This window comes from Mesocricetus auratus, unplaced genomic scaffold (assembly GCF_017639785.1).
Source record: "Mesocricetus auratus isolate SY011 unplaced genomic scaffold, BCM_Maur_2.0 Super-Scaffold_4256, whole genome shotgun sequence".
In the NCBI taxonomy this organism is placed as follows: Eukaryota; Metazoa; Chordata; class Mammalia; order Rodentia; family Cricetidae; genus Mesocricetus; species Mesocricetus auratus.
In genome coordinates, this window is record NW_024429182.1 from 53,297,443 (window position 1) to 53,324,090 (window position 26,648).

At 46.3% G+C, this 26,648-nt stretch overlaps 3 protein-coding genes across 4 annotated transcripts in view; 2 read left to right on the forward strand and 1 right to left on the reverse strand.

The window, feature by feature from the left end:
• Window positions 1-2,605, reverse strand: part of Sptbn2 (spectrin beta, non-erythrocytic 2) — a 40,743-nt gene extending 38,138 nt beyond the window's left edge. The window contains exon 1 of one of the 2 annotated variants that reach the window (XM_005064049.4): window positions 2,149-2,605. The gene's annotated coding sequence lies outside the window, so the exon portion shown is untranslated. Of the gene's footprint in view, window positions 1-1,475; window positions 1,614-2,148 lie in introns of those variants that run through there. The other variant, XM_021226933.2, reaches the window with a different exon arrangement.
• LOC101843260 (RNA-binding protein 14) overlaps window positions 1-12,439 on the forward strand; it is a 109,333-nt gene extending 96,894 nt beyond the window's left edge. The window contains exon 4 of the mRNA XM_013111833.3: window positions 12,418-12,439. Within this exon, the coding sequence (XP_012967287.1) occupies window positions 12,418-12,424 (7 nt within the window). The 3' untranslated portion in view covers window positions 12,425-12,439. The remainder of the gene's footprint in view (window positions 1-12,417) is intronic.
• Window positions 12,440-24,289: 11,850 nt separating this feature from the next.
• Window positions 24,290-26,648, forward strand: part of CUNH11orf80 (chromosome unknown C11orf80 homolog) — a 63,529-nt gene continuing 61,170 nt past the window's right edge. The window contains 4 exon segments of the mRNA XM_005064053.4: window positions 24,290-24,359; window positions 24,362-24,660; window positions 24,663-24,737; window positions 24,739-24,795. Of these exon segments, the coding sequence (XP_005064110.1) occupies window positions 24,290-24,359; window positions 24,362-24,660; window positions 24,663-24,737; window positions 24,739-24,795 (501 nt within the window).

A 26,648-nucleotide genomic window follows, 5' to 3' on the forward strand; every position in this document is an offset into this window, starting at 1 on the left:
TTGAAAAAATGACCACAGGGTGAATAATACATTAGGACTCAAAGTATAAATGGATGGATTGGCAGGGAGAGAAAAGGGGACAGAATCACAGTGAAATCCAGGGTGTTTACGAAAGCAGAAGAAAGAAGTTCCAGAACGGATAAGAGGAGAAGAAAAACAAACCCCTGCCTTTCCCCAAACAGTGTTCTTAATAAAGCTCAGGGTTCTGCTGTGAGGGATTTGGAACTGGGCTAAGGAGAGGGTTTTTCGTTTTCTCCTTTAGAATCTGCTATTTAGGCTGAGCATGGTGCTGCACACCTGTAATCCCAGCACCCAAGAAACTGGCAGGAAGATCATCTGGTCTAAAACCTAAATAAATAAAAAATCTTCCACCCGAGGCATAATTATTCAGATTCATTCCCCCTCCCTTACCACCCCCGTCCCTGAGCGTGAGCTTACATCAGTTCCTTTACCAGAAAAGTCTAAGCTCCATCTTAGCTCTTCCCTCACCATGATCCTGTGCTCTTCTCAACATGCCAAGAGGTTGCCCCACGATCAAGCAGAGATACACACATGGAACTCACTCTGCTCTCTTCACCGTCAAGAGAAACAGGGTTGTGGATAGCGACTGACAATGCCTACAAGCAGAGACTCTCAAAACTGGCATTGTAATGGGGGCAGCAGCTGAGAAACAGCCCACGGAGAAATCACGTTAGGACAGGGGCAAGCCTGTATCTCAGACAAGCATGCAGTGTCATGGGGATCCTGGGGTGCGGAAGGCTGGAGCCGGAGTGGTTGGTGTAAATGGATGGTGGAACTGGAACCCCAGCTAGGCAACCCAGCTGGATAGCTGTATGATAGGCAGACTCCACAGCCCTGTAAATGTACTGAGCCCCAAAACACCTTATACAACGCTTCCTCACAGCAGAAGAGGTTTCATCCTCTCTGGCAGCTACAGTCATCTCCACCAATCGTGTCCACTTCTCATACCAATGTGAGACCTAAAGGGCAGCACGGAGTTAGCCACCACAGAGGTGAGGAAGCCCCATTGCCAGGGGCCAATAAGCCCCACGAAGCCCCATAGCCAGCTGCCAATAAGCTGCAGAGCTGGAGGAAGACGGGTGTTCCCAGGCCCGGGACAGACCCGAGCGCATCCCCAGTCCTACGCAGACCGGTCCACCGCAGGAACCGACGCACCAGGAAAAGCCTGCGCTGCCAGACGCGCTCAGAGCCCAGGCGACCCCGATCCATCAGCGCGTCTGTCAGCCCAACTCTTCCAGACTCTTCTCTGCGCTCCATTGAGGTCCGCGTGTCACAAGCCTCAACCCCCACGGTCTTCAGTAGTACCTGGCTGGCCAGCACAGAACCCGGGCACTCGCCGTTGCATCCTCCCTCCCAGGGTCCCCAGGACCGACCCCGCCGCCTGCATGCGGCCGCACAAAGCGCTCCTCCTTACCGGCCGGGACAAAGCGGGCCGGGTCGCCGGCAGCACCTACCTGGGTGCGGAGCGCCTGCCGGGTAGCGGGAGCGTGGCTGGTCGGGGCGCACTAGTAGTCGCCGCGCCCACAGCCGGGTCGCGAGGGGTAGTTGCGGGCGGTCACAGGCGGCGGCGGAGGGGCGGCCGCGGGGCGCTCGACAGGCGGGCGCTGTCACAGGGCGCGAGCGGCGCGGGGGGCGCGCGGGGCCGGCGGCCGCGGGGCGCGTGGCGGCTGCGCGCGGGCGCGAGCGGCGGGACTGCGGCGCCGCGGAAGGAGGACAATAGCCTCCCCCTGCCGCAGGCCGCCGGCTCCCGCGGGAGGCCCGGGACCATCTGCAGCTCGCGGGCCCCGCGGGGCTTGGGGCGGGGCACGAGGCACCCCCTCCCCGTCCGGCACCATGGCAACTGCGGCCCCTCTAGGTTCCTACAGTGGTTCCCTGGCCGGGGGTCGCTGACCTTCCCCGGGGCAAATTCAGGACGGCCGCTCCTCTGCCGGCTCCCGACCCCCCACGGTCTTCCGCGTGGACGCCCTACTTGACCCCCACCTTCCGGTCCTTGCCTGCCCCACGACACCTCTTGGGCATCTGGATACCACCCACAGTTAACGGGGCTCATTCTTCCCAGTTTGGGCACTCCACCTTTGTCTCTGACTCGCCTTTGCTGGGATGCGCAGTCCTTTTAATGTCACTCACCTCCGAGGTTTCCCCGAGATGCGGCCTCCGTTTCCGTTTCAAATGTCCCTTTTTGGGCACCTCCAGGCCATCTCGCTTAAGCGTTTCTCTCTGCCTCGCCCCCCTTCTCTCGTCCTCCTTCCGGCAGGTAGGCTGGCCCGCTTTCCAAAAGCATCTCCATGGTGCTCCTGGAGATTTGCCTTCTCACAGATCAGATTCTCGGAACCGTCATCACAGCGGCTCCTCAGCTCCTCTCATTTATCAACCAGGAGAATTCTGGCCTAGTCACTGTCTTAAGGGGGTTGGGGGCAGGGATGGACATTTCTAGGCCTGGCACGGCTGGATTTCTTCTTGGTTTATTAGCTGCTGAGTGGTCTATGGTTTAATGGCTTAGCCAAGGTGAGCTGCTATCTGCTTAGGAGAGGAAGGAAATATGCCCAAATCAGAGCAAATGCACAGAGTGGGTGCTCGCAGTGGGTGCTAAAAGTGCGCTATGTCATGTGACACTCCCACCCCCACTCCAGCTCTGAAAGTACTGTTCTTCCAGATTGGAGAGCTAAGCTCCGGGAGGAACCAGAAAGGGGGAAGGGGGGCTAAAACCAGGATGGATTTTGTAGAGCCTTTGGGTTATATACTCCAGAGAAGAGGTAGGCCCCTTCAAACCTGGGGAGTGTCTGAAATGGACAAGTAAGGCCAACAAAAAGAATGCTTGTTCAGTGAATTATTAGGCTTAAGGTTTTTATAATGGCTTTATTGTTAGTCAGATTTTAGCATTTTGCTTTTTTCTGGAAAGATGCATAACTAAGACAGTTACATGTATGATTTTCACACATGGAATCGCTGTACTAAATGTACTTTTAAAAATCTGCAAGGTAAAACACAATCCTGTTACCACTACTAAACAGTTGCATTGCTTCACTTATCTGGCCTTGGTTTTGTTAAAGACTGCTATTCTGACCTGAGATTCTACTATTAAACTGGAATTTAGCCTTCTCTGGTACAGCTCACTGTAAGCTGTAATTCGGGTATTTATGATTTTTTAAAAAAGTCACTTGTGTTGGGTGTGATACACCTTTAATCCCAGCACTTGGGAGGCAGAGGCAGGCAGATCTGTGTGAGTTCAAGACCAGCCTGGTCAACAAAGGAGTTCCAGGCCAGCCAGGACTACAAACAAAATAAACAACAACAACAACAAAAAACCCACATCACTCTTCTTCAGGCAATGGAATCAAGATAGGACACAAGCTTCTACTGTCCCCAGAGGTCAAAATATTCCAGATGTTCAGGAAGAGAAGCCAAGGTGTACATAATGGTTATTGTGGAAACTTGGCCAAGGACATTAAAATTGATGATGGGATGGGAATTAGCTGACCACCAAACAAACTGGAAACCATTTATTGTTGCTGCTCATAATTATGGGAACTGTGGCCATTGGGAGGGGGCAAGGGTGTCATTAGGTCTTATGATTGACATAAATAATAGCTTTTATAGATTAATTTCCCATTTTCAGCAGACCTTTTAAAAAGCCTTGTAAGATGAGCATTCTCATTTTTTTAAAGATTTATTTATTACATATACAGCGTTCTGCCTACATGCCAGAAGAGGACACCAGATTGAATTGTAGATGGTTGTGAGCCACCATGTGGTTGCTGGGAATTGAACTCAGGACCCCTGGAAGAGGAGTCAGTGCTCTTAACCTCTGAGCCATCTCTCCAGCCCCGAGCATTCTCATTTTTATCCTTAATTTATTGATGGGAAAAATGTTATTTAGACACCTAAGTGGAAGTCCATGTTAACAGAATCAACTCACAGTGGACTCCTTATCTTCTAATCCCTAGTCTGTTCAGAGCAAGAGGATGGCAGAATAATTAAAGTGTAGATTTGGAGTCTGGGGTAGCTCAGTGGTAGATCACTTGCCTAGCATGCACAAGGCCTTGAGTTTAATCCCTAGCACCAGAAGGAAGGCAGCACTGGTTTGGGGGCTAGACCCCTGAGATTAATATCTAGTTAGGAGCTGTGAGTGGTGGTTCACACATGTTATTCAAGCAATCAGGAGGCTATAGCTTGAAGGTTACAAGGACTGTCTCAAAATAAATAATAAATACAAACCAGTTTTGTTGTACAACCTTAGATATGTGTTTCCCTTTTTTGTGACTGAGTTTTCTCACTTGTAAAATGTGAGGATCGAAGCCAGGCATTGGTGGTGCACGCCTTTAATCCCAGCACTGGGGAGGCAGAGGCAGGCGGATCTCTGTGAGTTTGAGGCCAGCCTGGTCTACAGAGCAAGTTCCAGGACAGGCTCCAAAGCAATACAGAGAAACCCTGTCTCGGGGAAAAAAAAAAAAAAAAAAGGTGTGAGGCCCGAGTAAATTATTGCAGGTAAAGTGTTAGAACAGTCTTCTGCCCACAGTCATGCTTACTCCATGGCAGCCATTATTTTACCACATCCCTACTGCACTGTACTGTTTCCCAATTTGGAAAGGAAGCATGCTCAGTAAAGTGAATGCTGAGATCACTGTCTCAGCTCTGCGACTGGGTTGCTCTGGAAACTTGTTATTTTGCACTGTAGTGAATCAATAGTCAATGACAAAGAGAACTTCTGCTTCCTTTTCCTGTGAGTTGCAAAAGTGAATGGAATGACATCCACCAAGCATGCTGAGCTGCTCACAGGATTCAAGTTTCCTGCTCAGGCTCAGCACTATTCAGGGGAGGACGATTCAGGGGAAGGTCTTGGCTGCACTGTCACACTGTCTCCCTGTGCCACAGAAGAGGCATCTCCCTTCTCCCATCTGAGGCTGATTCTTCTGGTTCCTGCTCTAAGTCTCATCCCCCCAACCCTTATGGCGTCACTCCTGGTGAGCTTTTAAACATGCTTAGTTATCTACCAACTAACTAGGCAGGGACTCTTGTTTCCAGGGTTAGGAAACCTCCTCATCTTCGTCCTCTCTTCTCCTTGTCCTCCCTTTTGTTGGCACGGGACACATTACCTTGTGCTTGCTTGGCTAGTGGTATACCCTGAGATACAGCTTTGAGTCATCTACACCCATTGACTCCATTTCCTCAGCTCTATCAAGCATTCATTAAAAAAATGCTATGACTTAGTATGTGCCAGGAACTGTGCTAGGACCTTGGAGGATCCTCTTGTGGGGATCACAGACAGTAATAAAATGATTGCTTCATTATAATCACAAAGTACAATCAGTGTTATGAATGAAAACTTCAGCTGTCGTAAGAGAGTTTAACAGAGAGCAGTAACCTGGTTAAAGAGAGGATAAAAGGAGACTCGCTCAGAACATGTCACCTGGGTTGGAAATGAGAAGTACTGACAAGTCAGAGAATGGGGAACAGTAATCGCAGTCACTAACATTAATTGAAGACTATCTATTTCTTGCAGTTTAAACTCTACTCCTCACCCTTCCTTAGTCCTTCCTTCTTTCTCTCAGAATCTCACTATGTAGCCATGGCCAGCCTAGAACTAACCCAGACTTGTTTAAGGTTCTCCTGCTTCTTCCTGCTGAATACAAACCTGTCTTTTTAAATTTTTTAAAAAGATATTTTTATTTTCTACGTATGAGTGTTTTGCCTGAATGTACATAATATGTACCATGTTTGTGCCTGGTGCCCACAGAGGCCAGAAGGTGTTGGATCCCTTGGAACTGGAGTTTACAAATGATTCTGAGCTGCCAGTTGGGGACTGGGAACCAAATCTTTTTCCTCTGCAAAAGCAACAAGTGCTCTTAAACCCTCAGCCATCACTCTAGTCCCCTTATTCAACTCCTTTAAGAACATGGAGAGAGAAACATTAAGCCCATTTCACAGATAAGAAAGTAGAGACATTGACAGAACACCTTACAGCTATGATCAATGAAATGGGAAGGGATAGAGCTGGGGTTTTAATAGAGATATCTATAGCATTTAAATTTTTGATTTTTTTTTTAACCTTTAGTGTCCTGGAGGCTATTGAAAGATTGAAATAAGGAAGTCAAATAGATGCCTTCGTTTTTCCTTGGGGAGTGGTGGGAAGGGCATCTATTTATTTACAAGAGAAGCCAGTGAGGAGATGGTAGCTAGAACTCAGGTGGTGGCAGTGAGTCACGAGTGCATGGTTAGGGAAAGCTGGTGAGGCGTGGCTAGAAATGTCTTACATAGTTCTGCTGGAGAGGAAGAGGGCTTGTGACGGGTTTAATGAGAAAATAGAAGGAGGGGTGACCAGGCTTAAAAGTGGGGAGACTACTGGTTTCAGAAACTTGGGTTTAAAGTATCTTTGAGTCAAGTGGAGATATCAGGTAGTCAGCTGCATTTAGGAAATGCGTTTGAAAGACATCAGTGCAGAGGTTGAAGGAGATGCCTTGATGTGATTGATTTAATGTGCACATGAACACACATATATACAGTTTCCCTCACTCAAACCTGGTCATACTGCATATCACGAAGTGACACCTCCCTCCTTCCACTTGCTCAGTCCATCGTCCACAAGGTCCCTTTCCTCTTACACATACCCATATCAAATGCATTTCAATCTCCGTGTGCTCACTTAACATGTGTGGAGGCCAGGAGTTGACATTGGGAGTCCTCCTCTATTACTCTACACCTTACTTTTTGAGAAAAATCTATTCTTGATCCTGGCATTTTGGTTAAACTGGAGGATCTGTCTGTCTGTGCAATACCCAGGCATTTACATGACTGCTGAAGATCTGAACCCAGATCCTCATGCTTGTACAATAAGCACTTTACCCACTGAGTGACCTCGAATGTCCCTGCCATTGATTTAATGCAACCCAAATGTATCTTTTACTCCTCTAGGTTGCTTACAAAATGGTCACCAGTGATCCTATTCTTATTCTAGTTGCTAGTTATAGTCCCTCTTGGCACGATAACAACTCTTCTCTTTGGTTATGGTTTCCATAATCTGTAGTGGGTTTTGTTGTTTTGTTTTGTTTTTATTTTTTTGTGATTTTTTTCAGTTTCTGTGGTTCTTTCTTCTCTTTCTTTCCTGCTTATCACTTGTTTCTGATGGTGGCAGGGTTTTGTTTAGGCTTGTTTCTAGTCTATGTCTTCTTCCTGGGCTATCTTACTCACTGGGCAATTTGAATGGCATTATTAATCTATCAGTTTGACAGAGAACGTTCACCTGCTGAGATCCTTAGGGTCTTTGTAGCAGAGCTTACATGCCTTGTGTAGTTCTCCAGCCTTACCTCACTCCTCCTTAATTTATATCATAACCATAGGGAAATCTAGATATTTTCCTAACATGTGTGAGATTTTTAAACATGTTATTCATGGTAGCACAGGCCTATGATCGCAGCACACAGCAGCAGAGGTAGGAGGTTCAACAACTAATTTGAGGCCAACTATATTACACAGAGTTCGAGGCTGGCCTGATTACATATTCTGTCTAAAAACACAGGGAGAGGGGCTGGAGAGATGGCTCAGAGGTTAAGAGCACTGACTGCTCTTCCAGAGGTCCTGAGTTCAATTCCCAGCAACCACATGGTGGCTCACAACCATCTACAATTCAATCTGGCTCCCTCTTCTGGTATGTAGGCAGAACACTGTATATGTAATAAATAAATAAATCTTAAAAAAAAAACACAGGGAGAAAGACATTTGGGGTCTGGAGAGCTGGCTCGGTTGTTAAAGGCTAGTGCTCCTACTCTTTCTTTTATTTTCTTCCTCTCTGTTTCTCTCTCTCTTCCTTTCCTCCTCTTCCTCCTCTTCCTCCTCCTCCTCCTCCTCCTCCTCCTCCTCCTCCTTCTCCTCCTCCTCTTCTTCTTTTGAGACAGGGCTTCTTTGTGTGGTTCTGCCTGTCCTGGAACTCATTCTGTAGACCAGGCTGGCCTTGAACTAACAGAGATCTGCCTGTCTCTGCCTCTCAAGTGCTGGGATTCAAGGCCTATGCCACCACCTCCCAGCATCAATTCCATGCTTTGAAAAAATGAGGTCACAAGACTTGTTTTCTTGGAGTTTTCTCACAAAGTCCATTCTTGGACCATGTTCTGACAGTTTGTTTTGAGACAGAGTCTCTCACTGGCATAGAACTCACCAAGTAGGCTAGGCCCCCAGGGATCTGCTTGTCTCCACCTTCCCCAATGCTGGGATTATAAGGAGATACCACCATGACGAGTTTTATCTATCTATCTATCTAGTTTTATCTATCTATCTATCTATCTATCTATCTATCTATCTATCTATCTATCTATCTGTTTATTTTAAGCTATGTTCTGGGGATTGAACTCAGAATTCAGGTCATTCTGCTTGGAAGGCAAGTACTTTACTGGCTGAGTTATCTCTCATCCTTGGCTTTTAAACTCTTATCCAATCCTTTTAAAAGCTATACCAAGAGCCATGCTGGTGGTGCATTCCTATAGCTCGTTATTCAGGAGGCTGAGACAAGAGAATTGCTGGAGGTTAGAAGTTTGTCTTGAATCAAGTCTGTGGGATACTATTCTTAAGACGTTTGGCTCTTCAGTTGTAAGAGCCAGGTACTTGAGAAGGATTTTAAGTTTTTCTCCAGAAGCTTCTTCTAAATATCAAGAGACAGACAGACTCAGTAAGCCTAAAGTTCAGAGATTATGCCACCATCTGTTGGATTGGAAAAGACATGTGAATTTTCACACAGGAAATATAATCTTTGGGATTGGCTGAGGACATGACATCAGGAGTGTCCTGCTGCTCTTAGCACGGCCCAGTAGTGGGCAGAAGAGGCCAGGACTACTTCATTCCTGGAACTCTAAGAAGAAACAGTCTCTCAAAATACCTGATGCCAGCCGGGTGTTGGTGGCGCACGCTTTTAATCCCAGCACTTTGGGATGCAGAGGCAGGCTGATCTCTGTGAGTTCAAGGCCATCCTGGTCTACAGAGCGAGTTCCAGGTTAGCCTACAAAACAATATAGAGAAACCCTGTCTCAGAAAACAAAAAACAAAACAAAAATCCTGATGCCTTAGTCTGTTAGTAGCACTGTCCATGTAGCCATGTGCTGGCAAAGGAAGTCTGGTGTAACCCTCCTTGTTGACCCTGCCCTGCTCTTCCATCTCATCCCCTAACCCAGATTTCCTTGGCTCCTTGATATTTGAAGGAAATTCTGAAAAGTTCCTTGATACCCATCCCTTAGAGGTATATATGGGTGTATGGGGGCATGATGGGAACTAAAAGCCAGGTTGCTTGTGCGGTTGGTGTGGAGTAAGGGCCAAGAACCCCAGAGAGATACTGTATGAATGGCCTAGGCCAGGGTCCAGATGGAAATTCAGCAGACAGGAAGAGCTGTAGCAGCAAGTAGCACTAGAAGCCAATACTGTGCTCCAGCTATACCAAGACCACAGAAGCCACCTGGGAGAGATCTCTGCTGCAGAATCAGTAGCCTCAGGGCCCAACAGCCAAGACCAAATGAGGGAAGTCACACTTTTATCAGGCAAGACCAAAAAAGTAACCGGTCGGTAGTGGTGCAAACCTTTAATCCCAGCACTCGGGAGGCAGACACAGGCTGATCTCTGTGAGTTCGAGACCAGCCTCGTCTACAAGAGCTAGTTCCAGGACAGGCTCCAAAACCACGGAGAAACCCTGTCTCAAATACACACACACACACACAAAGTGACACTTGGCCTTGATGTTAGAGTGATATATAACCCCCAAGTAGAAAACCATAAGATGGGGCAGGTAAGAGGATCGTTAAGAGACAGAATTTAAAGCTTAAGACTGATTGAGTTGTCTTGACTTAGTCAAGTTCATTCTTCTATCAATCATTCATAGATACCGGGGCTGAGAAATAAAGAAAACTGCATTCTTTTCCACATAAGTCTTTGACTTAGGATTGTAAATAAGCCTACTGCCCAAGGAAAGGTTAGAGAGGTGAGCTCCCTGGGAGCATGCACCTTCAGAGTACAAGCTTGGTTAGCTGTAACTAGCATGGACCAGGACACAGGCTTGCCAGCTTGAGGCATGATTTGCAAAGGATCAACATGTGTTTGAAAGCAAGTCTTCACATGAGACTGCAGGTGATGTTTTAGTCCAATGGAGCCCTTTGATTGGTGGGGGCATATGCTGTACGGCTTAGAGGACTGAAGGATGGTCCCACCTTAAACTTCCTTATACAATGTAAGAAAGTTTGGGGTCCTAGGAACCCCAAGGGCTGTATTCTGCTCTAAGTGATGCTTTGGCTGCATTCTGGTATTGACTAAATGGGGAAACTAGAACTGGAGAACACTGAGATATCACATCCATTTATCTCTGCCCAGTTTGGATTCAAAACAGGACTTATTACGTTCCATCCATGCTGAACTATTTTTAACTCGAAAACCTAATTGTCATTAAAAACTGGGTTCATCTGAATGATCTTGACCCATCTAGGAACAGGCTGGGATCAACCATGATATCCAGTAACTTTTTACCAATAGTGAGTCATTTCTTTTTTCTAAAAAGCTCATGCCATTAACCCCTGGGAGTACAAAGGCTCTGGAAAAAAGTAACCACTCTAAGCCACACCCCAGAAATAAAATTTGGCTGGACATTGGTGGTGCACACCCTTAATCTCAGCACTCGGGAGGCAGAGGCAGGTGGATCTCTGTGAGTTCGAGGCCAGCCTGGTCTACAGAGCAAGTTCCAGGACAGCCCCCAAAACAATACAGAGAAACTCTGTCTAAAAATATAATAATAATAAAAATAAAATTTGGCAGCATCTATTTAATACTAATTGGTGAAGAGACGTTGTTGAGGGCTTATCAGCTAAGCTGTACTGGAATATGTGAATTGTTCTGAGAGACCTACAGTGCCCATATCCAAGAACAGTCAGTTTTATGTCTATCTTTGAAGCTTTAAACATTTAGGTCAGTTTTAAGCATCTTAGCCCAATTTACTCATATTGTGGTATACTTAGCTGTTCTAACTGCTCTGGCATCTGGAGCCTCCTGATGATAAAGACAAGAGACTCTGAACTCTAAGATCTTGTTTGAACTCAGGTTTATCACTAATTGAGTGACCTTAGAAAAGGAATGCAGCTTCCATAAGTCTGAATTTCCTCATCTACAAAATAATCAGGAAAATTTTACAGAAGGAAGTTGTGGTGAGAAATTAAATAATACATGGCAGGTGTGAGGCACCAGGTGTCAGATAAGCACTTGACAGGGTTTGCTATGTCTATTACCATTATTTTGCATACTTTGTATGCACACAAATTTTGCCATAAGGAAAACGTAAATGCATGAAAATTTAGATTTGTATGAAAGTCAAACGGGAGATTTCTGCATTAGATAAAGATTGTCCAAATCTGGTCTGGTGGACCTCAAACCTATAATACCAGCTGCTTGAGAGACTAAGATGAAGATGATACGTTCATGGCCTGCCTGGCCTAGAAAGTGAACTCAAGGCCAACCTGGACAACTTAGGCAACTTGGACAGCACTCGTTTCAAAACTAAAAAGTGAAACAAGAAGCAGTATGTAGCTCAGTGACAGAGTGCTTGCCTAGCATGTATAAAGCCCCAGGTTCAATGCCCAACCCCCACTTCCGTTTATGAAAGAACTGATAACAGGCTTTTTAAAGCAGTCGACTTCCCTGTATGTCTAAAATGATCTGATTCGAATGAAACTGGTTTATACAATGTTTTAGGAATACAACATGTGTGCCAAGCTCAGGTCATCTATAATACAATCATTCAGGCCAGGTCTGAACCACTGTGACAGGTTAACAATAACCATCCGAGTATTCCCCAGGACCTTTTATAAGGGGATTACATGGATTCTCTGTGGTTTCAAAGGGCAGATTTGTGACTAATGAGTGGAAGACACAGGACTGGGGAAATGGAGGGAGATGGTAGCTCCTGTGATGGAAAAACCCTTACAAACCACTATTTTCCAAAGTGGAATGGTTTGTGGTGGCAGACTTCCCAACAAGACATTCAAGTAAACACTAGATATTACCTTGAGTGGGTGATGGCTTAACTATTGCCCAAATAGGGAAGTGAAACAGGTCGATTGCTTCCCATTCTGAGCTACACTACAAAACTGGCTTGATTCTCTACCTTGGGTACCAGGAAAAGACAAAGAAAGAGAGAAAGGAAGGAATTGGAATGAACATTGCTTCTCTGCTTGGGAAATACTAGATTAAATGCCTCTAAAATTTCTTGTAATTTAAAGATCCTAACATTATTTCATAGATGTTATTTTAACTATATTCCTTGGAGAATTTTACTATTTTAGTTGTAGAAAATTAGAACATAACACCTAAAGTAAGTAGTAAAACGGGAAGGAGTTAGTCATCCTGACACTTTTAATGTTTGATCCCACATCCTCTTTTCAGCTCCTGAAAAATGAAAGTTGGAGAAACAGAAGGCAGCCATCAAAGTCAGAATGGATAAAATCAAGTCATCTTTTGAGTGAAGAATCAGCCATGTCCCAGCTTTCTGGCTCTAAGCTGGGCATGACTGGGTTCCTGGTAAAGTACTTAGGATACTGTTCCCAAAGACTGACCAAGACTAAGCTTGTGGCACTAACATCTTTTTTAGCAGGGCTCCTACAAAATGGATCTTTGTCCCAATTAGCCTACTTGTCTTAAAATCCAGGTGATTGTCTGACCTTCGGATCAACAGGCCCTTGGCCACATGTGACCAGGTCACCCAGCTGCTTCCACACTCTTAGCCACAAAGCCAACTTCCCTTCCAACGAGTATCAACTGTCAGGACAAATCCATCTATGTTTACAGAGAGGGTAAAAATCCAATTATGGAGGGATGAACCACTTTGTGATACAGATTTTGTAGGTGTTTTCTTCCCCCAGCAGAGGAGAATTGATATGAGAAGGAAAGGAAGGAAGTCTCCTGGCTGGCCCAGCACTTGGTACGGGTAGATGAGGAGTCAGACTGTGTGACGGGTGACTCAGCCAGGAAAAACAGAAGCCACTTTGTACCAGAGCCAGTCGCTTTAAGAAGGAGAGGAAGAAAAGCATAAGAATGGGGGAGAAGAGAAAAATATTTTAGTCATGTAAACCTTGGTATTGCTCTTTGCCTGCAAGTCTTAGAATGGATGTCTTAGCCATGAACTGGTATGGAAGTCAGCACTACTCTGGCCTCTGGTGCGCCCTAACCTAACTTCCCTCTGTGAGAGCATTCCTATCTGACCCCAGATAGGAAGTCAGTGGTGAGGTTGCCCCAGATTCTGTGCTCCAGGTGGAGAAGGCCTCAAGAAGGTGAAGGGATGAGCTAATCTGAGCTCATGGCCCCATTTGCAAGGATGTGATTAGTGGAGAGGCACCTGGGACCTGCTCCATTTCAGGAAACCCGGTTATGGGAACTGGTGGGGGACAGACTTCTCTCAGGACTGAGTGAAGCAGTTAACCCTTTCTCATTGTCTATGTGGGAAATGACCTCTTGTTATAGTTGCTTGTTTCCCAGGAGAGAAAGTCCTCAAATGAACCTTATTTCACAATGGTTTAACAAGGGGGGACGTCCCAGGGATATTTCCATCTAAATTTCTAAGGTAGGCTTGTTTCAAGGCATGCGAATGATCTGGAGGAACTTGAGAATAAAGTACAACCTAAGAAGTGTCTGGAATATGTATAGAGAACACATTGAAAAGGAAAAGGCAGCTTAAATGTTACTGTTTATCTGGCAGCATTGCTTGTGATGTCAAACTCCCCTTTTTGTCTTCTGGGGTCTTCAGAGTCAATCTGGAGTTCTGAGGATTTTTACTGGCCAGGCAATATTTTTTGTTTGTTTTTGTTTTTGCCTCAGAACATCAATATCCAAAGAAGGCATGAAACACCAGTCCAATTTCTGAGTGAGTAGAGAAATAACAACCCAACCAGCATGTCACACAGTCTAGGAATCAGTGAGAATGGGTCCCTAAAAATACTTCAAGTAAGATACCAGGCAGAAAATACACAAAGTTACACGCAAAAGCTTCTTAGTCAATCGGTGGACTATTTCTTTAGGCCTTACACATCTTAATCTATTGAAGATAATTGGTCAGACCCTTCTGAGTATAGCATTTGTTGACCCGAGGAAGGAATTTGAGTAAACATGGTTTCATAATGCGATATCCAACAGCATATTACTTACTAGATCCAAACAGGTTGGAAATACAAGCTGATGAGTAAAAAAAAAAAGTGGGTCAAAGCCATGGCTTATTCAAATCCCAGTTTGCAGGAGAGGAGGGTATCACTGCTTTGGTTCATTGGATCTTGTAGAGGGAGTTCGCATTTTATGGTAACATCAATAATGTCTGTGGGAACACCAGACCTTGAGCAGAGACCCACTTCCCCTTCTGCCTGGGAGTAGGCAGCTGTAAGACAATGTTTAGTAAAAACATGTTTACTAAAAACGATACAATAAGTTCCTGGCCACTTCCCCTTCTGCCTGGGAGTAGGCAGCTGTAAGACAATAACATGTTTACTAAAAACGATACAATAAGTTCCTGGGAAAGGCCTTCCCACGGAAACCGCCCTGACCTCGACCTTGTCAAAAGACTAACCGCACCTTAAAAAACCCACACACATCCACCTCTGGTGTCAGAGCAGAACCAGCCAGGGGGAGAGGAGAGAGCAGAAGTTTCTCTGGTGGGAGCTTTTCTTAGGAAGTTTTTCTTGAACCTTTTTGGAGCCTGTTTAAAGTTTTCTTTATATCATTGAACGAGTCTCTGTGTTTTCAATACCCGACACCCTCCGCACGTTCTTGGACACAGGCCGCGCAGAGCAGACGTGACAATTGGAGGTCCCACTGAGATCGTGAAAGCGAGGTAAGTGGACGGGGTTAAGAAACTATGGGGAATAGTTCCGGGAAGCTAGAATCATTGCAGTATCAACTAAAAAAGTTACTTAAAGAACATGGGACTGCAGTCAAGTCTAAAACCCTAGAAGGCTTTCTAAAATCGATCGAACGAGCCAGTCCATGGTTCATTACTGGGGGAAGCTTAAATATTCCAGATTGGGAGGAGGTTCGCCGTGATCTTCATAGACTTTTACAAAAAGAGGGATCTGAGTCCTTGCCCCCTACGACATTCTCCTTATGGAGATTAGTGAGGGGAGCACTTTTGACAGATAAGGTTCGTCACCGCCAGGTAGTTCAGGACACAAAAGAGGCTTTTTTAGAGTTACAAGAGACTGAGACTCAAGCCTCCTTGAGTTCAGGGGCAGAGAGTGATGATGAAGAGACTGTGATTGAAACTAGAGGCTCCATTGTTAGTGAGGATGAGGAGGAGTCTCTTAGTAACAACAAAAAAACGGGTAGACATCTCCGGGCGCAACCCAAAAAGAAGGACTCCGGTCAGAATCGGTTATATCCTTCTCTATCAGACCTAGAAAATGGAAGTAGCTCAGACTCAGACTCGTCACAGTCTGAAAAGGAACGGTTACTTGCTGAGATCGCGGCCCTTAAAAAAGAACTAAAAAGATTCTAATTAAGGAAAGACAGGACAGGGAGAGAAACCCTTCCCCATACTCTGAAAAAAGGGACTCCTCCTATGAGATAACCCAGTCCTTCTCAGACCTGGAGGGAAGACCCAGAGGAGGGGTCCAATGCTGCCCGGTGGTGGCCCCAGTAATGGAAGTTACAGATCCGAACAATTCTGGACAGGTCATTAGGCGTCATAACCCTTTAAATTTTAAGGATATAAAACAACTTAAAGAGGCAACTTTAAATTATGGAGCACAGGCTCCCTTTACACTTTCCTTAATGGAATCTTTTGCGTCTCTTAATTTGACACCTGGCGATTGGCAGCAGCTTTGCAGAGCAGCTCTGTCGGGGGGAGATTATTTGATTTGGAGAGGTGAGTTTCAGGAAAGATGCAGCCAGACAGCTCAAAGAAATGCACAGGCCAGACAGCCCCAGAGAAATGTGGAGATGCTTACCGGAAGTGGTCAATATGCCACCATTCAGCAACAAATGCAATATGACATCGCAGTCTATGCCCAAGTGGCAGCAGCGGCCCAAGGGGCTTGGAAAGCATTGCCTTCCAAGGGAGGAGGGGATCATCTGTCCAAAATCCTTCAAGGACCTTCCGAACCTTTTCAAGACTTCGTAGACCGTCTCAGTCAGGTAGCAGAAAGAATATTTGGGGGCATTGGGCCTGCGATGCCAGTCATAAAGCAGATGGCATTTGAAAATGCAAATAAATATTGTAAGGAAGCCCTTCGCCCCTATCGCAATAAAAGTCTAAATGACTATATCCGGATCTGTAGGGACATTGATGGGAACTTCATCCAGGGCCAAGTGTTAGCTGCTGCCATTCGGCCCCAAGTGGGGAAAGAAAGACCTACCCTGGGAGGGAGAAAAACATGTTTTAGCTGCGGTAGGGAGGGACACTTCCGTAGAGAGTGCCCTCAAAATAGTACTGCGGGTCTCAAGAGACCTGGTTTATGCCCCCGTTGTCGAAGGGGATATCATTGGGCCAATAACTGCTACTCTAAAACTGACCGGGAGGGAAATTTCCTTTCTGCTAATAATAATCAGGGAAACGGGAGGAGGGCCCCGCCCCAGGGCCCCAAAACCAATCTGTACGGGGCAATGACCCCTGCTCTGGGCAGTGGCAGGACTCATTTTCTCCCCCAGAGCAACCCCTTCATATCTCAGACCTCCTTAGAGCCACCTCGGGGAGTGCAGGATTGGACCTCGCTCCCTCTGCCTGGGCAATCCTAACACCGGAAATGGGGATCCAGGCCCTCCCTACTGGGGTGCATGGGCCATTGCCCCCAGGCACGGTCGGACTACTTTTGGGACGGTCCAGTACTATTCTTCGAGGCATCCAGGTACACCCTGGTGTTATAGACCAGGATAGTGAGGGGGAGATTAAAATAATGACATCAGTGGGCAGTGGGGTTGTTGCCATCCCTGCAGGAGAACGGATTGCTCAGATACTCCTTCTCCCTACATCTCCTTGTGAGGCTAGAAAAATTAAAGAGAAAAGGGGCAACCAAGGTTTTGGAAGTACCGGCCCGGCAGCATTTTGGGTAGCCACTATGGAGAACCGCCCCAGCTTACATTAAAGATAGAAGGCAAGTCCTTTATGGGCGTCTTAGATTCTGGGGCAGATTTCTCTGTCCTCTCAGATAAATTCTGGCCCCCACCTGGCCGAAAGAGGAAGGGACAGTGACCCTCCAGGGAATAGGACAGGCTGTGCCCCAAAAAGCCTCAGAATCTTAAAGTGGCAAGACTCTGAAGGCCACACAGGGCTTTTCCAGCCATATGTTTTGCCTGGCCTCCCTATTAACCTCTGGGGACGGGACCTCATGCAAGAAATGGGAGTGGTCCTCACCACTCAGGCACCCAAGTCCAAAAGCAGGGGCCCCCAGATGATGCAAGGGAGGGGCTGGAGCCCGGGGAGGGAACTAGGTAAACTAGAACAGGGAGAGGTTTGCCCTGTGGCATCCCTCCCTTTGGAGACCAGGGCCCCAGGGGATAGGAAGGGTTTTGGCCATTTTTGATGAGGGTCACTGTTGCGCCGCCAGCCCCCATACCCATCACATGGCTATCAGATGATCCGGTATGGGTGGAACAGTGGCCCTTACCAGCGGAGAAACTAAGGGCGGCTCACCAGCTAGTTCAAGAACAATTGGAGGCAGGTCATTTGGTTCCTTCCACGTCCCCTTGGAATACCCCTATATTTGTAATAAAAAAATCTTCAGGGAAATGGAGGTTACTACAAGACTTGAGGGCCATGAATGCGACCATGCAGCCTATGGGGGCTCTGCAGCCTGGCTTGCCCGTGCCTGTGGCCATTCCTAAAGACTGGCATTTGATTGTCATTGACTTGAAGGATTGCTTCTTTTCTATTCCCTTGCATTCTCAAGATAGTCCTCGGTTTGCGTTTAGCCTTCCTGCGATTAACTTTAGGGAGCCTGCCCTTCGCTTCCAATGGGTGGTGCTCCCCAAGGGATGGCTAATAGTCCAACTATATGCCAGATTTATGTAGCTGCCTGTTTAGATCCCCTCAGACGTAAGTTCCCTGATCTTTACATTATCCACTACATGGATGATATTCTTTTGGCCGCGGCCGAAGAAAGACAATGTTACATAGCCTTTGCAGAGCTACAGGAGCTTCTGGAGGCCCGAGGATTTATTTTGGCTCCTGAAAAGATCCAAAAGAGACCCCCTTATACTTATTTGGGTCATCAAATTCAACAAACTGGCCTCCGGCCACAAAGACTCCAAATCGATTGTTCAAATTTAAAAACACTTCATGATTGGCAGAGATTCTTGGGAGAGGTGCAATGGTTTCGCCCTTCTCTTTCTATTAAAACAGGGGCTCTTAAAGCGCTTTATGATATTCTTCCTGGGGACCCTGCTCCAACTTCCCTAGACAGATTACCCCAGAGGCCAGGGAAGCCCTACAATTGTTGTTAAGAAGTATAGAGCAAGCCCACCTTCGGCGTATAGATTATGGGCAGCCCCTTGTTCTGGTTGTACTTTCATCTAGCTTTTCGCCCACTGCCGTGTTTTGGCAGACTGGTCCTATTTATTGGGTACATTTGTCAGCCTCCCTAAGAAGGTAGTGACCCCTTACTATGATCTCATTTTACAATTGTTGTGGAAGGCACACAAGTTTAGCATTCAAACCTTTGGAAAGAGTCCTGATAAAATTATCCTTCCTTATGGTAAGGAGGAGGTGGAACATCTACAGATCTTCCATGATGGGTGGACCCTGTTTATTACATCTACAGGTGCACAGTTTGATAACCAATATCCCAACAGCCCCTTGATGTCTTTTTCAAACAACACCCTGTGATCTTTCCCAAGATTTTAAAGGAGAACCCTCTAGTTGGAGCTCGCCCAGTCTTTACAGACGGCTCCTCCAAGGGTTTCGCGGTGGTGGTTTCTTCTCAGGTGCAGAAGAGGGTACCCATAGGGCAGATGTCAGCACAAGCCGCCGAGTTGTTTGCATGCTTGATGGCTTTCCAAATGTTTGAGGGAGAGCCCTTTAATTTATATACGGATAGTGTTTATGTTGCCAACATTGTTAGACCTTTAGAAACTTCTCCATATGTTCTTCCAACCTCCCAGGTTCGTTCCTTATTAGTTCAGCTCCAACATCTTATTTGGCAGCGCATCCACCCTGCTTATGTGGGATTTATTCGTGCACATACTAACCTTCCAGGACCCCTTGCCCAGGGCAATGAAATTGCTGACTCCTTGACCCGCCCTAGGGTCTTATTTACTCAGGAGCAGCTGGCCCACCAGCTCCATGAGAGGTATCATCTAAATGCCCGCTCCATTAAATTTCACACTGGGTGCCCCTTATCCATAGCTACACAGATTACCTCTCAGTGCCCTGATTGTGCCCCTTATCATAATTCTCCCAATGAGGGGTAAATCCCCAGGGCCTCAGGGCCAACCATCTCTGGCAAATGGATGTCACTCACCTGCCACAGGCAGGGAAATTAAAATACATGCATGTCTCGGTGAATACGTATTCTAAACTGATTTTTGCCTCTCTCCACTCAGGAGAGAAGATTAAAGATGTTATTTCTCATTGCCTGCAGGCCTTTGCCTACATGGGTGTTCCAGATGCCCTAAAAACGGACAATGGCCCTGCCTATGCCAGCAATCGCTTTGCTGCCTTTTGCAGGGAACATCACATTGTCCATTCTTTTGGTATTCCTCACAACCCCACGGGACAGGCTATTGTGGAGCGCACCCATGCCACTCTCAAACAGTATTTTAAGAAAATAAAAAAGGGGAGTATGTTACCTCCCCAATATTCAGTTATCCACCATACTTTACATTTTAAATTTTTTGACCATAGACCATAATAATTTGTCTGCTATGGAGAGACATTGGAACAAACCCTCCCAGTCCTTGGGATGGGTCAGATGGAAGGATTTGATTACAGGAAAATGGCAGCCACCCACTCCCTACTAGCTAGGGTCCGAGGGGCTGTTTGTGTTTTCCCTCCAGGAAGTGAGAAGCCCATTTGGGTCCCCGAACGGTGCATCAGGCATGTCGACCCCAATACTACTCCGGATACTAGTAATGCTCACCATGATAAAGATGATCCAACCATTGCTGAACACTCAGGTAAGGGAAATATGGGCGTTGGTGAGGATTCCCCCATGTTAATGCCAGCTCCCTGTTCATCCATTTTATAACACCAATAATACATTGGAAGCGGCTGCTGCCAATGAGATTAAAAAGTCAGAAACTAGACATTCTGAGTTTCCCCTCCTAAGCCTGATACCAGGGTCAGGAAGTAGGGGAATCCAAGAGATTCCCAGCGGCATACGCTTTTAATCCCAACACACCTTTATGTAAGTCCCAGGACAGCCTCCAAACAATACAGAGAAACCCTGACTCAAAAAAAAAAAAAACTGGTACTGGTATTAATTAAAGAAAAAGACAAAGACAAAGGTATATGGAATGAAAAATTTTGTTTACATTTAAGTTCTATTTTGTGAGTCATCTCTAAAAACTTTTGGCCAAAAGCCTGGCCTCTCTACCTTGCATCTACAGAGTTACAAGGAGTAGGTACGGCTGTACCCCATGACTGTAGCTCAAATGGAGGAATGATAAAAACATATAGGACTTTTTAACCTTTTTAGTTCAAGGATTGGCTGGAGTTGTTCTTTTACATAGATTTCAATTAAGGAAGCTTCATTGCAACAGACTAATCATGACCTAGGGAAAAAGGATGACTGAAAGATGCATGTATGTTCTGAATGTATGGTGTGGCCACACCAGTATGTATGAAATGTGATTGTGAATGCGTGAGTGTAAACTGCTTATATGATTAAAAGGATACTTAAATCCCTTCAAAAATAGTTAAGAAGCTACCTAGATTGCTTTAAATATAGCCAAAAGGAACATCCAGCCAGTCTGTTAATGTTTTAACAGAAAAATTTAAGATGCAAATGAGGCCTTGTCAGCTAGTGAGAGCTCTACAGGTTAGATTGGGAAAGACTGCTCACAGACTTCAAATAATTTTCAAAAAGTTATTTGGACACAGTATAGTTTACAATCTTTGAGTGATTTTTCAGAAGTTTTTGGGAAATATTCAAAGGATATGTCCTTTTTAATGGACATCTACAAATAATCTAAGTAATAAGCCCAATTTACCTAGATAGTTAACCAAGGAGGGTAGACAAATCCTTCTACTGTTATGGCCCAGCTTCAACAGTTCAAAAAAATTTTTTAGAAAATAAAAAAGGAGAAATAATGCCCCCAGTCCCCACATGACTCATCAAATAATACACTCCTCATTTAAAAATTTTATAATGTGAATGCCAGTGAGTTTCAGACAGATTCTGGCATGATGGAACTTGAGCAACCATTGCTCAGGTCAAATGGAGACATCCATACACTAGACAGTGGAGAAGACCCTAATTTGGGGTCGAGGGCATGTTTGTGTTTTCTTGCAGGAAAAGAATAAAGCTTCGGCAGCTGTCAGACCATTTAGTGAGATGCATGGAGCAGAGAAAAACTGGACCTGAGACCATGGGAGCCTACCTAAGCCAGTTTGAGTGAGATCTCCTAAATCAGTGTTCCTGACCCTTGATGTCATCGAATCTACAGCCCAAAAAAAGAAAGAAAACAGTCGGTTCGAGATTTCCAGTTTCTCAACAGACCTGCTGCATCAACCTTCCGGACCCATGAGTTTTCATCATGAAGCTAACAGAGAAAAAAGGACCCATTTAAAGCATTTGGACATTGGTATGGACTATGATGAGTGGCAAAAGCCTCTTTTCAGTATTTGAACAGGACATGGTCACTTGATGGTTCCTGTTTCTGGAATCACGACTAGGCCAGTGTATTTTTCTGGAGAAATGCAACTTGTCCTAATGCGACAACTATTGTTCATATTTTTCGTAATGCTACATGTGTAACATCAATGATTATACCTAATGTATCTGTGCAAGTGCACTTTCTAAATGCTTTCCTGAGCAGATCTTGAAACGATTGGAAACTTTATCAAATTGTAAATGTAAATCACATGCGGGTTACCCTTGTAACAGATGAAGGCTGGTAGAATGTTATGGCCCAGATCTGGTGATGGATATGGTGATGGAGAGGCGCTATGTCAATGGGGGTCCTGGAAATGGTGGCAGTGGCGGTAGGCATTATGGCTTTATGCCGAGCTCAAACGTGCCTTGTTCCAGAGACAAGAGATCCGTAACCAAGTATTGCTTAGCTTAGCCCATGGCAATCCCGATAGCCATGAAGGTTGGTTACAGATGATTTAAGGTTGGGGTATCTCCGATGACGGGCAACCTGTGGGGAAGACCCCTCCCACCTAAAACAGGGGTTCAAGGTCTCCCAAAGACGGGAAAGGGAGGGTGACCCTACTTGACCTAAGCCAGGAGTGCCTCATTTGAAAATAAAAAGGGGTGAATTGTGGGAACACCAGACCTTGAGCAGAGACCCACTTCCCCTTCTGCCTGGGAGTAGGCAGCTGTAAGACAATGTTTAGTAAAAACATGTTTACTAAAAACGATACAATAAGTTCCTGGCCACTTCCCCTTCTGCCTGGGAGTAGGCAGCTGTAAGACAATAACATGTTTACTAAAAACGATACAATAAGTTCCTGGGAAAGGCCTTCCCACGGAAACCGCCCTGACCTCGACCTTGTCAAAAGACTAACCGCACCTTAAAAAACCCACACACATCCACCTCTGGTGTCAGAGCAGAACCAGCCAGGGGAGAGGAGAGAGCAGAAGTTTCTCTGGTGGGAGCTTTTCTTAGGAAGTTTTTCTTGAACCTTTTTGGAGCCTGTTTAAAGTTTTCTTTATATCATTGAACGAGTCTCTGTGTTTTCAATACCCGACACCCTCCGCACGTTCTTGGACACAGGCCGCGCAGAGCAGACGTGACAAATGTCACACTAAGGAACTCTCAGACAGCTAGGCAGGCCGCGTCCAGGTAGGAGAAACACTGGGTAGATACAGAGAGGTGCAAGGAGGATTTAGGAGATGTTTTTGTTCTAAGATTCTGGTTGAGACATTTACAAATTGAGTGTTACACAACCTCTCCCTAGAGCCTCATCTTCATTGTTTAGTAGTACCTGTTACTCAGGATTACTTTTAACAAGTGGAGCTAGACAGAGGTAGAGAGTATATAACACATGCAGTGTTGAGTCTCAGCAACTGTCAAGTCTGTATCAAACCTTGCCTGATTACAAGAATAAACACTATGGAAGTCCTGAAGGCAGACCCTCATATCAAAGGCTCCCCACCTTTGGTCTAGATTCAATGTGATGGCGCTCTCTACCAGGCTACTTTGTTAGGAATATGCCTACATATAGGATAGTGTTGGGTGTTCCCTGTACCTTCATCCCTGAGGCTCATTCCAAGGAGGAGGGCTGGTAGCCAAGACAACCAACTCACCTCAAGTACTTTGCCATTAGCTACTGTCCCCCACCCTTCATCTCCAGTGGTATTTTCAAGGTGGAGCTTTTCTGCTGAGCTGACATTTTCAATGGGAAATATTTTAAATGAAATGTGAAAAGAAGGGAAAGACTCCAGTGACTTCCCAAATGTCAGATTTTAATTTTGATTATTAAAATGAATATTTCAGAAATAAAAGCCATCTCTCCAATATGTTTAGCTGTGAACACCTGAGATGGAGAATCAGGGCAAGAGCCCTGAGCATACCGGAAGGGGGTATGATTTGGTCCCAGAAGACAAGTTCTTTGAAGTAGCACTAAGGTTTGTCCTGGGCAGGCACCCTGCCAGCTCCACTCAGTTCTGTCCAATCCCAGCTTCTGGAGTGAAAGAATTTTCTCCGAAGGAAAGCAGCCAACACCCTGTTCCACCCTTCTCTTTGGGTAACTCGTTGCCAGGCAAGAATCTCTCATACCAGTGTCTTCTTTTGGCAGCCCAAGGAACAATCTGTCAGATTCTCGGTAGTTGTGAGCCTAAGTCCATTTCACAAAGCTGCTTCTGCAGCCTGTAGAACTTCCTTCCAGCCAGGGACACTCAGAACTGCTTGTCAGCCACACGTTTTGTGAAGTCAAACGTGGGGAAGGAAGGATCTGGGGGAAAGCTCCGAGATTCCTCCTAGAATAGACTGGGGAGAGGCCTGGGGACAGGTTGCCAGATACAATACAGGGTCCCCAGCTTCCAGCTTTGAATTTCAAAACAATTTTCTTAGTATTTATCCCAAATCTTATTGCATGGCATGCATAATATGGAGTAAAAAAGATCGTTTACCTAAAATTCAGATTTAATTAGCCACCCATATTTCCCTGTGTTAGATGTGGGAAGGAAAGTCTGGTCCCAGGCACCACCCTCAGAACAGAAGGCGAAGCCGGTTGGGGTCTAGGGCCAGCTTGGGATTCTGCACTACGCAGCGGCAGCTTTCCAGGTACCGGCCCTGGAAAACGCCGAGGGCAATCCAAGCGCTTTGAAAAGGGCCGAGGGCCGCGTCTTGGCGAGACCGTGGGAAAGTCTCCTCGGGAGGAGTCACCGCCCGGCCTCCTCCCGGCTCGCCTCCAACCTTGGCAGCTGTGCCACCTGTCCTCCTACCCATCCGCCTACCGGGGCGGGCGGCCTCGGGCAGCTCCCGCAGTGCGCAGGCGCGAGGCCTGGGGGCGGGGCGATCGCACTGTCCGGCGGGAAGGGACTGGCTCGCGGCGGCCTGGCGGGGCGCTAGTCCAGGTCGAATTCCTAGCTGAGGAAGAGGTTGTGACCAGCTAGCAATCCTGAGTGCTGTGGCCGCTCTCCTTACAGAATGGAGAGGACGGCTTTGGCTGTGTGTGAGGTGATGCTGGGAAGGGAGAGAAAGACACTTTTCTGAGAAGAGGGTATTGTGAGGAGACCTCAAAGTTTGGGCGGAGGTATCTGGCATTTCATGAGGTGGAGGAGAAAATGCTGTGAATGGCAAGAAAAATTTAAATCTCGCTTTTTTTGGGATTGTGGGGAGGGCGTGAGGCCCGAGGCTCGGAGGTGCTGGACTATCCGTCACCCTCGTGGGTCCTTTGTGAGGGACGTGTATTCTGGGCTTGCCTTCGTGCGAGTTTACACCACCACCTAAAGCTGAGAATGCGAAGGCTCATGAACTATGGTGTTTGCCAAGCCTGAGATGATTCTGAGAGGGGGCGGAAGTAGGCCAGCTAGATTCCCAACGTTTCTACCCACCTATGCTGAGAGGGGACTCGGAAAGGCAGGAAGGAAATGTGCAGCCATGAAAGGGTGGACCGGGAGTCAGATGGTATGCAAGGAGGCACCACTCCATCCAAAATGGGAATGCGAGAACAAGGTGTGATTCGACCCCGGGGCTGCCACCATGAGGTGCAGAGTCCTGGGCTGAACGACAAAAGGTGGAATCCAAGGGCTCATCCTAGGTTTCTATACCTGTGGACTGTGAACTGCTTAGTTCTGGAGGTTGTCCCTGATGAACACCTGGTGCCACGTGTGTTCAACTTTGCAGTCATTACCTAAAGGAGCACTTAGCTCAAACCGTCTTTTTTGTTTTTTTTCCGAGACGGGATTTCTCTGTGGCTTTGGAGGCTGTCCTGGAACTCGCTCTGTAGACCAGGCTGGTCTCGAACTCACAGAGATCCGCCTGCTTCTGCCTCCCAAGTGCTGGGATTAAAGGTGCAAGCCACCACGGCCCGGCCAGCTCCAAACCTTCTAAAGGACACCGCACAGGTGAATATAGACACAGGTGAATATCACAGGCTCTGAGATAACTTAGAGTATTCATGGCCCTTGTCTTCCTTGTCATCGTCAAAGGAAGTTGGGGTATTAGATTTCACAGATGACAGAACCTGGGATAGAACCAGGGCTCTGACTCACCAGCCAGTATTCTTTTCCCAACTGCTATCGTTATACATAAAGACGCTGGAAAAATCTGAACAGAGGGAATCAGAAGAAAATGTGAAGGAGGCTGTTAGAGTGTAGAGGAGCCTGGAAACTGTCTTCACCAACTCTGGGGCAAATCAGGATCTTAATTCCCAAATTTGTTTACTCAGAACTCTCTGGAGGAGGAGGAGGAGGAGGAGGAGGAGGAGGAAGAGGAGGAGGAGGAGGAGGAGGAGGCGGAGGCGGAGGAGGCGGCGGCGCATGCCTTGAATCCCAGTACTTAGGAGGCAGAGGCAGGTGGATCTCTGAGTTCAAGGCCAACTTGGTGCTTAGAACTGAACTCTGGCCTTCTGCAAGAATAACAAGTGCTCTTAACCTTAGAACACTTTCTCCAGCTCCTCTCCAGCATTTTTTTTTTTTGAGACAGGGTTTCTCTGTGTAGCCCTGGCTGTCCTGGAACTCACTCTGTAGAACAATCTGGCCTCAAACTCACAGAGATAGAGATCCACCTCCCCTGCCTCCTGAGTGCTGGGATCAAAGGTGTGCACCACTACCTCCTGGCTCTCCCAGCATTCTTAAATAATGTAGCTAAGCATTTCTCTCATTCTGATACTCAAAAATGTTCACTAGAATGGCAAAGATGATTCAGAATTAGATGCTACTCTTCTCCATAGTTGGCTTGTATTTGGGGAGAAAAGAAAAAAAAACCCTGCTGTTTAATTTTTAATTTTCATTTCCAGATGAACTTACCCAGAAACTTACCATCGTAATTTCCTGTCATGGTGCGAAATTATGTTGAATTATACTGTC